Source organism: Salvelinus sp. IW2-2015, linkage group LG10 (assembly GCF_002910315.2).
Source record: "Salvelinus sp. IW2-2015 linkage group LG10, ASM291031v2, whole genome shotgun sequence".
Taxonomy (NCBI): domain Eukaryota; kingdom Metazoa; phylum Chordata; class Actinopteri; order Salmoniformes; family Salmonidae; genus Salvelinus; species Salvelinus sp. IW2-2015.
The window spans coordinates 10,975,575-10,991,266 of record NC_036850.1 but is presented as its reverse complement, the minus strand read 5'-3'; the positions used below and the strand labels follow the sequence as shown (position 1 = coordinate 10,991,266).

Genomic DNA, 15,692 nt, shown 5'->3' with positions numbered 1-15,692 from the left:
ATGATTTCATTTATTTGATACACTGAGCTACAACAACGCAATCCAGAAATCCCATGAATTATGGATATTTAATTTGATCATAATTTCCTACACCTATCTGTCTACATAAAAACAGTAAGGGCATGGAAATGATTTCCAAGTCACCACTCTGCAACCAAGCATGTTTAGTGTGAAACTAAATGGACCGTGAGTGAAGTTTGGAATACTTTAGCAGAGGTGTCAAACGGAAAACACTTTTCAATGTCAGTCTACAGTCACATAGGCCCATCACTTGAAAAGCTGTTCATATACAGTGTGCAAAAAAGTTATTTAGTCAGCCACCAATTGTGCAAGTTCTACCACTTAAAAAGATGAGAGAGGCCTATAATTTTCACCATAGGACACTTCAACTATGACAGACAAAATGAGAAAAAAAATCCAGAAAATCACATTGTAGATTTTTAATTAATTTATTTGCAAATTATGGTGGAAAATAAGTATTGGTCAATAACAAAAGTTTCTCAATACTTTGTTATATACCCTTTGTTGGCAATGACAGAGGTCAAACGTTTTCTGTAAGTCTTCACAAGGTTTTCACACACTGTTGCTGGTATTTGGCCCATTCCTCCATGCAGATCTCCTCTAGAGCAGTGTGTTTTGGGGCTGTTGCAGGGCAACACGGACTTTCAACTCCTCCAAAGATTTTCTATGGGGTTGAGATCTGGAGACTGGCTAGGCCACTCCAGGATCTTGAAATGCTTCTTATGAAGCCACTCCTTCGTTGCCCGGGCGGTGTGTTTGGGATCATTGTCATGCTGAAAGACCTAGCCACGTTTCATCTTCAATGCCCTTGCTGATGGAAGGAGGTTTTCACTCAAAATCTCACGATACATGGCCCATTCATTCTTTCCTTTACACGGATCAGTCGTCCTGGTCCTTTTCAGAAAAACAGCCCAAAGCATGATGTTTCCACCCCATGCGTCACAGTAGGTATGGTGTTCTTTGGATGCAACTCAGCATTCTTTGTCCTCCAAACACGATGAGTTGAGTTTTTACCAGAAATTTATATTTTGGTTTCATCTGACCATATGACATTCTCCAATCTTCTTCTGGATCATCCAAATGCTCTCCAACTTCAGACGGGCCTGGACATGTACTGGCTTAAGCAGGGGGACACGTCTGGCACTGCAGGACTTGAGTCCCTGGCGGCGTAGTGTGTTACTGATGGTAGGCTTTGTTACTTTGGTCCCAGCTCTCTGCAGGTCCTTCACTAGGTCCCCCCGTGTGGTTTCTGGGATTTTTGCTCACCGTTCTTGTGATATTTTGACCCCACGGGGTGAGATCTTGCGTGGAGCTCAGATCGAGGGAGATTATCAGTGGTCTTGTACGTCTTCCATTTCCTAATAATTGCTCCACAGTTGATTTCTTCAAACCAAGCTGCTTACCTATTGCATATTCAGTCTTCCCAGCCTGGTGCAGGTCTACAATTTGGTTTCTGGTGTCCTTTGACAGCTCTTTGGTCTTGGCCATAGTGGAGTTTGGAGTGTGACTGTTTGAGGTTGTGGACAGGTGTCTTTTATACTGATAACAAGTTCAAACAGGTGCCATTAATACAGGTACGAGTGAGGACAGAGGAGCCTCTTAAAGAAGAAGTTACAGGTCTGTGAGAGCCAGAAATCTTGCTTGTTGTAGGTGACCAAATACTTATTTTCCACCATAATTTGCAAATAAATTCATAAAAAATCCTACAATGTGATTTTCTGGATTCTTTTTCTCATTTTGTCTGTCATAGTTGAAGTGTACCTATTAATGAAAATTACAGGCTCTCAATCTGTTTTAAGTGGGAGAACTTGCACAATTGGTGGCTGACTAAATACTTGTTTGCCCCACTGTATCACCCTCCGCTATTGGTCAATACAGCACACAGAGATAGGAATAGCAGGTTCGTGAATAGGTTTAGTATACTAGCACACCGCTCTGTGCTAGGATGTCAATCACTCCAGCCATCCATTATCTACAAGTGCTAGGCCTATATGGAGAAACTTTGGAAACTGCTTAACATATTCAAGTGATCAACTATGCAMTTATTTTGCTAAAACATGAATCTAGAAATGATTATCGTAATCAGAATAGTAATACGTTCACTAAAGTAACTACAAGTAGCCTAAGCTAAACACAGTTGGGTGTTGGCTGCAATCAAAGTTCAATGATTGTCCATTTACCATCTCTCCACCATAACACCTGGGTCTAATATGACCACTAATATGCACCATAATTGACTGATCATACCTTAAAAATTCCTCCCTAACCTAGTTCTGCCTCAAGAAGCCTTGTTGGTAAAACAACAACTTGTTACCAGCCTATCTATCCTACAGCTTTAGGAAACCACTCTCAAGTGACCCATCATTACCCATAACGTACCAGAGGTCCAATAGGTCAAAATAGAATCAAACAGTGAATTAAATAAAAATAAGTATTTTCCTTTGCTTCGACATAACGGAAACCAACACGCATAGGCCTACATTGATACATAGTATTAACCAGCCTGGTCTCATAGACTAGACGTAACATCGTAAACGCAAATCCAGGACACTCAAATTGGTATGATATGTTACATTTCGTATGGTATGTATTCATTTGTGGAAGTCACACATAATTTGTGGAAGTCACACAGACACACTTCGTAATAATATGTTAAGAACTACAATTTGTATTCAAGGTTACGAATTTGCAAAATGCACAACATGTTATGAATTTGCTAAACGTACGCAATGTTACGAATTCTAGCTAGGTGGCTAACATTAGCCGTTACAAATTTACAGAATAATACGAAATGCTCTGAGACCAGCTTGTATTAACCCATTTTGAATATAGCTATGATGAACACAACATGCAAGTAGATGGCATCTCTGTATTGCCTAGTGCAGGTGCCACAGATACACTATAAATGTGAAGGATTAAATATATTAAATTATATTACAGTATTTTAATACAWAAGCTGCCATGTGGTCAATATATGTTTGCTGAGTAGAATGGACTGAGCTCCATTTGAAAATATGGAAATGTCTGTTTTCTGAGGTATTAAATGTGTCTGAACTTGTTCAGGTTGAACATTTTACTGCAACGCCTTGAAATTGGAGTTTTCCAATTTTCTGTATGTCTGAGCTCCAACTGATACACTTTTTGTAACCTTCTGTTAAGTACATAAAATTAAGAACCAGAAAACAAGATGCGCGGTATAGTACTTCCCTTTTAAAATCAGACTCAGTGTAAGTGAGTGGATAGGTTCCTGGTTCTTTGTTGGGGTAAGGGGAGGGGTAGGTGGGGGGTAAATGCTGTCTCAYTGTGCTGTGCTGCCCTCTGCTGGTTGGGCTGCTCCCTGCTGCTGCTCCTTGTTCAGGATGATGCTGATGATGTCTCCTTCATGTTCCTTCATGTGCTCCATCAGTCTCTCCTTGCTGGTAGACTCAAAGCCACAGATACAGCAGCAGAACAGCAGCACACAATACTCCATGCCGGCCCGGGACTGGACCCCCTCCTTCCCTTGGGGGCTGTGCTGGGGGGTGTCGCTCTGTGGGGCCTGCTCTCTGGAGGACCACTGGATGAGCTCCGTTGTTGGCCCTGAGCCACCGCCAACCACACTGTCCACAGGAACCTCTGCTAGGGGGGCTGGGTCCACAAAGACCCTCTCCTTCTTCCCACCCTGCACCACACCAGACTGCTCTGCCACTGCTGAAACCTTCTGCGGGGCACTGGGGGAACTACAGCCAGGGAGAGAGAGCAGGCTCACCATCAAGACAGAGACATGACCCTACACATCCTGGTTCACTGGGACCCAAACATAGGCTTCAGTCTGACTAGAAGCTTTACAGATGGTAAAGGCAGACCGTTAAAACTCCAAACCCCCATCACCCCCTACTCACCGGACGCTCTGGGAGATGGCCTCGTTGATGGCCTTGTTCACCTGCTCGTAGTTGTAGTTCTGATCGCCAGCGTGCTTCCACATGTGAGACTTGAGGGACGGAGGGTGACTGCACACATAGCCACACAGTGAACACCTGAAAAACGAAAGGAGTATGTGAGAGGGGGGGAAGAGGGAGGGAGAGAGAAAAGAAAGGGATCAAGTCTGTAGCAGAAGCAGCTGATTTAATATGCTGCTTGGGGTCCACTAATCCCCTCAACTCCATTATATCAAAAGGGATCAGCAGCACTAAAGACTCCTCAGGGAAAGACCTAGTGACACACATGCTCTGATACCGCTTATCTGTACTGCTCGACATCATGCTCCAGCCAACTCTATATACCCAGACATCCTCCATATTGACACTAAAAGGAGAGTTCATTAGGAGTTCTTTCTGATGGTCGATGAGATGGGTTCTTCTTACACTTTAGCTTTTCCTCCATCCCCAGACTCTTTCATAGCACATAGGCCTACTTTCTCTACCTCTCCCACTCCCCTGCCCAGGTCTCCCCTCAAACCCCTGAGCTGGTCCTCACCTGTACTGCTCCAGAAGCTGAACCCTGACCCGGTCCTCACCTGTACTGCTCCAGTAGCTGGACAGCCTGGTGCTCCTGGGGATGTCTCCTCATGTGGCTCTTCAGGCTGTTCATGTTGGTCGTAGCAAAGTCACAGCTGCAGCACCTAGGGTACCAGAGAGTTGGCCAGAGTTAGAGGGAATATCTCTGTACAGGCCTAGTTGTTAGACAGTTCATGTTGTGCTTGGCTGTTTATGCTCTGTTTACTATTCTGTTTTGGCTGGTACAGCAGGAAAAGCCCGGAGGGCCATATTGTTGTCTTGACGGCTATTTTGTTTCGAGGCTAAGCTGAAAGTGTAGCTGGCAGCACAATGTTCAGAGATGCGATACACTGTGTGGCTCAAATGGATAAGATGGCCTTAGTTAAAAGGCGTGTGCTTCCCTGTGGAGTGGCTTGAAGTGAGTCAAGGATACTAAAGCACAAGAGTAGAAAGACTGCACTCCCCTGCATGAAAGGGCTCTATTGAGGGTCTATAGTGGGAAAAAATGAAAACAAACTAGATGTGTGTGGCCTTAGAGAATAAGATCCCCCCCCCACTCAGACATCAGACGCCGCCTCGAGAGTGTGTGTACACAGAGCAGGGCCGATCCGCTTACATGGGTGCTGCGTTGAGAGAAATACTCCAGCTGTAGACTGCAGCCAAGGTTGATCTTTACTTAACACTCACTGGCCCCTGCTGGAAATCTGTATCATAACATCATGATTCTATATTTTTTTTTACATTTAACTAGGCAAGTCAGTTAAGAACAAATTCTTATTTACAATGACAGCCTACGCCGGACGATGCTGGGCCAATTGTGTGCCGCCCTATGGGACTCCCAATCACGGCCGGATGTGACGCAGCCTGGATTCGAACCAGGTAGTGCAGTGACGCCTCTTGCACTGAGATGCAGTGTCTTGGTTAATGGATTTGAGTAAGCAACAGGATTACGTCATCGGTAAAATGGAAAGAAGTGAATTACTGGATAACTAAAATTAACCTAATCTAGTTTAAGCGGTATCATCTGTCGGACAGCAAGAGCACGCAGCTCTCAACTGGTTGTCGCGTGGAGCACCTCACAGAAGAACGACGCCGGTAGGGTAGGTAGATAAGATATTTCTACTTATATCTACCTGTGACTGCTAACTTAGGCAGCAATGGGTATGCTAACAAGGTTTGAAGTCTTGGTTGAATCCAGTCATCATGGGCTGTTTGAATTTGAAAAAAAAAAACTTCCCAATTAAAATGGTGACTGCAAAGTAGGCCTACCTGGCAGAATGATATCATGATGATTAGTATCAATCGGGATGGCATTGGTTTTGCAAACTCTGCCATCACGTGCAGGCTACACTGGAGGCCTACAGTGTACAGTACAGAAATACCACTAGGCAAACAATGGTCTCTTGTTAGATGCACAATTGAATAAAAGGGCAACTACACCCTCCCCAAAATATTTACCAGACCTGCTTTAATCATTGTTGAAAATGGAACATCCAATCGTTGTTGTTTCTTCTATTTTAAAAAAGTGTGATCTTGAGAATGAAAACCTGAACAAACTCAGAAACCCGGAAAAACAAAAACGATATCAAGCAAAATATTAAACTGATTTTACAGGACCCTACAACTGTAGCCTGCTGACTGTTCAAAATTGCTAACAATAACACCCTTCTTGAGATTGNCAATGTGAACATGATATTGTTTGGAAGTTAAAATTGTATTATTTGTGTATGGAGGGTGGGTTATTACAGGCTAGCTTGCTCATGCCACAAATGAAAGATAAAATCACCTGATATTGTAATTATGCACACATCATCCACTATCCTGTGAGATCTTGACCCAGGCCAGTATTCCCCCCCCCCCAATTCGGGCCAGTAGCTTTTAGATGGCACTGGCCTGGTGTGCCACTGGCAAATTTACTTGAATGTCAAGTCCTAAGGAATCCAGATTGCAATCACGATGAATCCTATTGACATGATTAAAAACACAGACCGTAGACACACAGCACCAACCTGTAAGGCTTGTCAGAGTTATGGATCCTCCGGTGGTTCCGAACTCCAACATACGTGGAGCTGCTGTAATCACACACGTCACATCTGTACACCTTCTGCGAACTGACGGAATCTGGAGAGCGGAAACAAAAGTACACTCATTAAATATTGTGGATAAAGGATGAGGTGCCAATAAAATTAAACGATCAAAATGGGTAGCGGAGAGGATAATAAGTGAGAAACAGTCTTTGATTTAGAGTAAAAAGACAGGTCGTGTTTGGTCAAGTTGAAAAACACACTTGGCGCAACGCTCACCATTAAAATGTTATTCAAGCTTTTTATTAAAGGCTTGACGGTTCTGATGAAGGCTGAAACATCAAGCTTTTAATAGTCGCCTAAATAAAATGCATTTCTAATGGTGAGCGTGCCCTTTTAACTTTTCAATTAATAAAACATTTTTTGGGGTTGCACCTCGACTCACGTTGGTCGAGCGCCCTCCACTTCTTTCCATTGAAAAATACATTTGACAAATTCCTCACCGTCAACTGTCATCTTTTCAGATTCCTCCATGGTTGCCGTGGTTTCAGTGACAGGGGTTAGTGTTGCGTTGGTGTCGCCCAACCCGTGCTGGTCTCTAATGTGGTTCCTCAGCTGACTCTGTGGAAAGGGTCAGTAATAAAACCAACAGTAAAAAATAAAAAAAACGTAACGATATCTTCTGGGGCTAGAAAAAACACACAGGCTACCCTCCCCTCTCTAAAAAAATGATCTCTGATATCTATGGAGTCCGAAAAAAMCCCACAGAATGTTATGACGGACTTAATGACGTCTGCAGAAATGGACGAGGTGTCTCATGAAAGTAATGAAATCAACAGGCTAGTTCTCTGCTCCCTGAATCAAACTAAACTTATTCAACTGCACCAACCAGACAAACATCCATCTCAACTCTCACTTCAACAATCAGTTCATCTTAAATGACTGTCATTTGGGTCATGGAGAAATAAAAACTCAAGAGCAATATTCTCTCCTAGAGGAGGAGCCACTTCAATAATACATTCCTGCCCAGGGACATTGAGGCGCACAGTCTGTCCTAATTCCGCTCTCTTCAGTCCTTCTACTCACTTTGTAATAGAAGGCCTCAGTACACTGCTTGCAGTGGTACACCCTGGTCTTGCAGTGGTTGATCATGTGGCCTTCTAGATCTTTGCTGTCCAGGGCGATGTGTTCACAGATGGGACACTGGTAGGGCTGTCTCTGACGGTGTACTCGCAGGTGCTGCTTGATGTAGCCCTTGTTCCCACTGCTGTAGCGACAAAGGCGACAGCGGTAGGGCCTCTCGCTGCCAGGGATGTAGTCCACCAGACCCCCACCAGGGTTACCCGGGTCCCCCCCGACACAGTCGCTGACCTCCCCAGCGTGCTGGCTCTGGGCGTTGTCCTGTAGCTCCTTCAGGATGTCCTCGTCTGAGGCGTTCTGGTCCGAGCGCTCCTTCAGCCTCTCTATGACCGTCAGCAGGGACAGGCTGATGCCAGCCTTGGTGGGGCCCTCGGCCAGCCCGTCCTCTCTGGACCCCTGYAGCTCCAGGTCTACCAGGGCTGACCCCACGCTTGCCAGCTCCTCTACCGCTGCAGGGGCTCTGTCGGCTGCAACTGCTGCAGCCGTGGCCATCTCCAGGAGCCTCTGGCCCGTGTCAGGGCCCACGATGCTCCTGATGTGCTCCGCGGTCCTCATGGGCATGGCCACCAGGGCTTCAGCAGCCAGGGAGTGCAGCCTCAGAGACTCAGAGTGGGTCCTCCTGCGGGCTGGGGGAGCGTTCTCGTCACGTGGAGGGTCCGTGGTGGTCTGCTGCCTCTCGCTGTTGCTCCAGCCAATCACCACCTCCTGCTGCTCGTCCTTGTAAGCAAACATTGGCTGGTTCTCCACATGGCCCGCCTCCTCTGCAGCCAACAGGCTCTCGTCTCTACCCACCTCTGGGCTGGGGAGGAGGGGCTGGGTGGCCACGGGTTCCTCTGCGCACGGCAGTCGCTCCACTATGACGTTGACATGGCCGRCACTGTTGGGACTGCAGCTGATGATCTTCTGGGCTGATGACAGGAGGCTGTCTGTTGTGCTTGTAATTTGATGACAGTCCTGCACAAGTTCCACCTCCGTCTCTGTGGTCACCTGTACCTCCAACATTGGCTCTGAGTCTTTAGATAGCCTCTCCACTGGGCTCTCCTCTGTGATTGGTTCTGTCCTGGCCTCATTCCTACACTCCGCCACAGGGGCACAGAGGTCGATCTGGAAGGTGGACATCTTGTTGAGGTTCTGGGAGTTCTCTGGAACCGGGGTGAGGACCACTATGGCTTCCTCTGCAGGAGGAACTACAGGAGGTGCTGGTGCTTCTTGTCTGAAAGGTGCCACTGCCTCGTCCTCAAAGATCGGGTAAGAGCAGTCCACCAGACCTGCGTGCTTCCATGCATGAGTCTTTAGCATTCGCTGCTGTCCACACACATAGCTGCATATCAGGCAGCGGTACATCCCAGACTCCTCATAGCTGTACCACTTCTTCTTAGCAGGGATCTCCTCAGCACAGTCCATGGCGGTTTTGAACACAGCCTCCTCCACACTACCCCCCATCCCTAACCCTAAGTCCTCATTTCCCTCGCTGGCYTGCTGGCTGGATACAGGGTTCTTGTTAGAGTTGCTGCCGTCAAAGTGGAGCCTGACGTGGGCCTCTAGCTCCTCCTGGTGGCTGGAAGTGAAGCGACACTCAGAACACATGAGGATGAGGTCACTGTGCTGCTCATCGTGCTGCCGCAGGTGCTCCTTCAGCAGGCTCAAGGTCGGGGACAGGAACCGACACAGGCTGCACTGGTAACAGGTGATGGTCCTACTGCTGCCAGCRGGGGCACTGTTGTCTGGCTGGATCTCCTGCTCTTTCACCTCTTCCTCCAACTCCCGGACTCTCTTGCAGGGGGAGGACCCACCACTGCCTTCCCTGATCTCTGGGACTCTGATGGAGGCACATGACATGAGGGCTCTCTTCTTCCCAGCCAGGGTACATCGACGTGGGCGCTTCTCCACGATCTTGCTGAGCTTCTCAATCACCTCGATGAGGGAGTCTGCGGCCTGCTGCTGCCTCTGGTCATCATCCCTAGGCTCCATCAGGGTACCAGGGGGCATTTCCACCCTTTCAGGGATGAAGACAGTCTCCTGTTGGCCTCTAGAGAGGGGGAGCAGGATGGCAACTCCACTGCTGTCCTCCATGCCTGGAGGAAGCAAAACAAGCTTGTTAAACTACCACAATCAGCATGGCATGCATAGCACAGGAATATGACCACGGCTAGTAAACTCTTAATGTCTCTTACAAATATCGTATTGCTCTCTTTGCAAATGTGCTTCTTTCCATCTTAGACACACACAAACAAATGTTGACTAAATCTGTTTAGGCCTACACTGAGAAAGAAACCTGTTGTGTTACTAGGTTCATGACCTGGCTGGGGCAAGTGTGGTCACAGAGTACACACAGAGTACAGTAYTGAACTTTGAAAGTCCCAATCAAAGTCCTAATTTAGTTTTACCCTTCCTAAATCCAATAATTACATTTGATAGAAAACATTTGATAATTTATTTGATAATTCAGTCAAGCAGATCAATGATAATTTAATAAGGATGAATGATTATTTACCAGTGCCACATTAGAGGAAGACATTCCTGTGGTTAAGCACATTACGTCTGCAATTGGTACCACACTTTCCCCTTTCTGACCACAATCAGGTTCCCTTTTCTTTGGGTTCTGCTTTTAAGGAATAGCCTATGCCTAAATATCCCTGAACTTTCTCCAGTACTGTACTACCTAGTGTTCATTCTGCAAAAGTGACAAAGGTCTTGGGTAGGCAAGTTCCAAAAACTTCGTAAATAACAAGGTTGTCAACAAACAACGCATACAAAGTTGTATAGCGGCAGAATATGATACCAGGTATGGAGTGGGCTATTTAAATACGTTTTTTTCACTCACTACGTTTATTCGGGCAAATGTATGTCCTCACACTGGTAGCCCATGGACAAAACATTAAGAATAAGCTACGTGGTGAGTTGATGCCTATTTGTCAACTAGTTCAACGTACTTTACGACGTTTTTGGAACAGATTCCTGTTGGAACGATCCACAAATTATACCCACCCGTTTGCACAATCCACAAACTAATGTAAGTTAAGTGATTGTTAAAATCAAAGACTTTCAAGAAATATTAAGGTTTTCGCTTTGGTTTGGTAGCTGACCACTTTGGCTTAGTAGCTAGCTAACTAGTTGACCAGGGATATCGATATGTGTGCATGACTAGGGGGAATGCCCTCTGACATAACCGGCTAAAAATAAAATGTCATACACCGAGGCGTGGATGGTTGACGAAAGCAAAATAATGATCTGTAAAACCTTATAGCTAGCTAAATGCCGGGTAACATAGCCACAATAATCGCGTAGGTGTGTCGATAAAATGGAGTCCAACGCTAGAGATATACATTCCTAATCTGGAAAAAGGGACAGGACATGCACTGTACATGACAACAAGCCAACCACTTGAAGCTAAGCTAGCACACGAGTCCCCCACACACACTGTAAAAGACATCTAGCTATTTAATTGGCTTCTCGTTTAATAAATGACAACGGGTCATGCGACTTTTATGTGTCGGTTAGCTAAGTACTTACTGATCCGGCAATTCTGAGTGATCTTTGGCCTCAAAACATTTAAAAAAACTGTGCTTTATCCTTTAGCAGTAAAAAGTGGCCTCTGTCTCTCACACTGCAAAATGGCGAGGATGGAGAACGGATCACGTGACTCAAACCCAAATGGTCAGGTGGCCAACATGGAATCCGTGTTTAGAGACAGAACCATCGGGTGGAACCAGGACCCCCCAAAAAATCCACTGAACAGTTACTGACAGAATTGGTTTATGAGTGTGTAATATGTGTAAATTCACAAGTAATATGACTTAGTATAATGCAATTAAGCACAAAATGTAAACGCATATCAAACGGAGGTAAAGTGCAGGTGCAACTCTGTCACTGAGGAGTTTATGTTAAATGTGCTATGTCGTGCATCATGACCTTCATTTCTCTCCCAAATATATTTTAAATCTAAAACTTGCTCTTCAACTTCTATTCACCATTCATCCCACTAGTTTGTGTAAATCTGTAATTGTATCGCGCGCAAAGGTGTTAACATGATAAAATGCTGCCATCTGCTGCATTTTAAATGACATTGAAAAGCTTGTTCAATTGCGTGCATGCCAATAGGTCAGATTTACCAATTAATTTACCAATCGCATAATGTTTTGTTTGTAATTCCCATTGTGATTGGTCCTTAACCCAGGGTTTCCTAAAGTCGGTCCTGTGGACCCCCCTTGGTGCACGTCAGGCTTTGAATATTTTAATCAGCTGTGTAGTGCTAGGGCAAAAACATGCACCCAGGACCGACTTTGGGTAGGCCATTAAAATATATATAAAAACCTCCTTCGTTAATCTCTCTGAATAACTTAACCACCTTGACATTGTTTGCACACCGCCATGAAACACAAAAATGAGGAAGAGGACTTTGAAATCCTAGGGCCGAAACGCAAACGCGTTGATTTTACCTTTAACAATTGGCAAACTTTTATCAATTTTCACTGTCCTCCAAGACCTGCTGAATGTCTTCAATTCATAGTTGTAAAAGTAGGCTACACAGTTTTATATCAAATTCAATTATCTACATAAATAATTCTCATTTTTTATATATATATATTTTTTATATAAACAAACATAGGTCCCGCCCTTCATGAGGGCGGGATCACATTTGCATGCTCCTGACAGGTTCTCCCACTGACAGGAAGTAACAGGTGAGCAACATGGCCATCCTGCCACTTCCTTATATATAATTTAAATACTTAATTGACACTCAAGGCTCTTGAAGCTGATTTGTTTTCAGTCTTAATAATGCTAAATATATGCTAATATATCCGTCATTCGACAATTATTGATATAAACATTTTAATTATCAATATCAATAATATATATATTTTTTCAAAAATGTTATTTCCGATATCAAAAATGTGAAATATTTGATACCAAACAATTTTTGATACAAAATATTTGAAGTGTTGATWWAAAAAAAAATCTAATATCGATATAAACATTTCAAAACTCAATTATTGAAACAAAAAATACAATTGATGTAAAAAATGAAATTAATGTAATGTTAAAACGGCTTTCCATACAAAGTTATCCTTACTCATGACTCCAATTCCATTGAAGCCATTATTGGACTGAGGGGAATGGCCAGACGCTCCGACCCTGCCCAAATGCTCTGTCGAAACGCAAATGGCCTACTACGCCACGCACACAATACAGTTTTGGAAACATTTGGAACTTAACTTTCATATTTAATATATGTCATACTTATTTATTTAAAAAATACACTACCCAGTTTAGGAAAATCACGTGATTCAGCCAAAAATGTGGAATGGAATGGTCCAATGGAAATGCGAGGGCAAGGTGAGAAGTAGTCATTAAACGTGGCAATGCCTTCAATTGTGTAGGAAACACCACGCACATTTACAAAAAACCTAAACGTCCCTTGTCTGTCACAAATGTTGAATACAATACAAATGTTGAATACAAAATTAATATTTGAACTTACTCTGCCGATTGTCCGTGGTCTTGGTCCTTCAGCTGGTCAAAAGTTTTTACAAAATGTCGACAGGAAAGTGGATATTTCTACTTTAGAGTTGTCTAAAATACTAGTTAACCTCTCTTTTTCTCCATGACATTAAATTACTTTTCCTCATTTAGGGTCATGAACCTAACTTCAAAATGTGGCCATACTGATGTGTTTTGCAATGTCTGTGTAGATTTTGTATACGAACATGATGTTGTGGGTCATTTTGACCCAGAGGCTTTCATGTGTATAGATATTTGCACAGGTCCAAAATAAACACGTGGCTTTGATGTATTTTGTTTGACTGGTTCTGGTTGCACTTTTATAATTATGTTTGGGTGAAAAGGAGCTTTCCCAAGCTTCTCCTTCTCAGTGCGAGAGCAGCAGATCTCTGACACAGACATGCAAAAATGAGCTCCAAACAGAAAACGCTTGTTTGTGAGAAAGGAAATATGTTCAACAAATAGTTCTTAAAAATAGAGTTTTTGAAATCAAATGTTCTTGTATTTCTTCTATCTGAAAAGTCTGACAAGACAAAATGAAGTTTGGRCTGTTTTTACTTGATTATTTTAGTGTGCGGGTCAATCTGACCCATACCACAATGACATACTTTATTTTCAGCAAAGCAGAAGGGCTAAAACACAGGTCTATCTATGTGTGTGGCAATCAAGATGTGTTTGCTCATGACTGAAGGCACGTGCGCAAGACGGAAGTACATGCACGCGATGCAGGCATACTAACAGGTTTTTAAATGGTTTTGTGCATATGCCAGGTGATAGAAATTTCAACTTCGAGCTGCTAAAGGACCAACCGCACAGAGAAGTTCCAATATAATGTTTTTTAAACATTCTGGCTTGTAAGGAAAATGTCCATGATTTTTGCAGTGCTTCGTTTCAGACTGTGTACCAAGAATCTGTATCAAAGTTATTAGGCAAGGTGAGAGGGTGTCATAGCCGAGGCGTTTTGTGAATAAAGCCCGTTGTACCTTTGCTAAACTGCACTCAGTAAGTGTATATGTTGTTTTTGAAAGATTCTTTCAAGCTTATATAAAAGTTAAGTTCCAAAGGTTTCCAAAACTGTATTGCTAGCGAGGATTAATGCAGTTTCTAAATGTTAAAACAATGCATCGGAATTGCAGTCCATTGATCCAGCTGTGGTCCGTACGTTCAATTGAGAACTAAAAGGCTGGGTATACCCCCCTTGKGTTCTCGAGAGCTGGCTACACATGTACACCACTGTCACATATATTTGCACATGAAAAAATAGGCCAATCCCATATCGATGTGATACCAGAACATGTTATATGATAAATATTATTCTATTTCAAATATGAGATGGCCTGTCTGACAAAAATCATCTAGATTTTAAAATGAGGAAATAAGAGGGAAAGATTCAATGGATTTGTTATTAACTGCAATACTATCAATAAACAGAGTGGCTGTGGAGAAGGACTGTGGACACTTGCAGTTGCTGGTCAAGGCCTGGGTCACCATGCTGTTGGGTGAGTTTTTGAATAGCGCAGTGGAACCCCTGCAGCGGCGAGACGTCCATAGGGTGAGTGAACACAGTCTATGTCACATGGGTCTGTGTACCCTGATGTGTAGTCCTGACGTGACCCTGCTATCCAATCCCTGGACAGCAGGGCCACRCATTATGACATAGACAAAAACCTTGTATTCAACATTCTTGACAAACAAGGGACGTTTAGGTTTTCGTCTATGTAATAATCAGGGTTGGGGTCAATTCAATTACATTTCCAGTCAATTCAGAAAGTAAACCTAATTCAATTACAAATGTTCTTCATTGAAAAGCATTGAAGAGAATAGGAATTGGAATTTCAGTGTACTTCCTGATTTGACTGGAATTGAAATGGTATTGACCCCGACCCTGGTAAAAAATGCGTGGTCCTGCTGTCCAGGGATTGGATAGCATGGTCCAACGGGATTACCTGATGTGGTGTTCGTTCAGTGTACATCTATTTCCCTTGAGCTTCTTGTAAAATATGAATGAGATCATCTGAGTGTGTGGGGTTTTGCATGCTGCAGACGAAGGCCTAGTCTCAGGGTCCAGCCAATCCAGTGATTTAGTGTCTCGGCGTGTACTGGACTGAGCATAGTGCTGGTGGTCACTAGAGAGCGACGTTCATACAGGGCTGAGGAGAGAGGACGTGAGTTGGTCCAGTAATGCCTTGGCTGGATTTATTGTTTTAATTACATTTCCAGGCTTTTATCATACACTGTTTATGGTGGTGATTTGTCCACTGTATGACTTTGTTTGTAGAGCCTGGATGGGGGGGGGTTGTTATGGTGGTGGAGCACAGACGGCTCTGTGGTGTATGCTACCAATTAACAACTCAAACCAGCTAAATGTAGGGTAACCATCATGCGTGGATCAGTAAATCTTGGTGGGTATTGGTTAGGTCTGACTTGCTGGGATAAATCTTGACATAGTCATAGGTTTAGACGACAGTAAACATACTGTAGCAACTCCCCACCAACTAAACAAGGAAGCCCTCAAATAATACAGTTTTTG

General features: G+C 43.9%; 1 protein-coding gene across 2 annotated transcripts; it reads right to left on the bottom strand.

Annotated features, from left to right (window-relative positions):
- Positions 1-1,819: 1,819 nt before the first annotated feature.
- On the bottom strand, positions 1,820-11,269 carry znf507 (zinc finger protein 507). 2 transcript variants are annotated; one of them, XM_023995290.2, is made up of 7 exons: positions 11,174-11,269; positions 7,607-9,735; positions 7,024-7,141; positions 6,506-6,617; positions 4,517-4,621; positions 3,903-4,037; positions 1,820-3,740 (listed from the first exon to the last, which is right to left on the bottom strand). In XM_023995290.2, exons 2-7 carry the CDS (start codon positions 9,731-9,733, stop codon positions 3,320-3,322), a joined length of 3,018 nt encoding a protein of 1,005 aa, XP_023851058.1. In that variant the 5' UTR covers positions 9,734-9,735; positions 11,174-11,269; the 3' UTR covers positions 1,820-3,319. The 2 variants fall into 2 exon arrangements, with proteins under 2 accessions (XP_023851058.1, XP_070301482.1); XM_070445381.1 differs by lacking the exon at positions 1,820-3,740 and having other exon boundaries at positions 3,948-4,037; positions 4,477-4,621.
- Between the last annotated feature and the right edge of the window lie 4,423 nt (positions 11,270-15,692).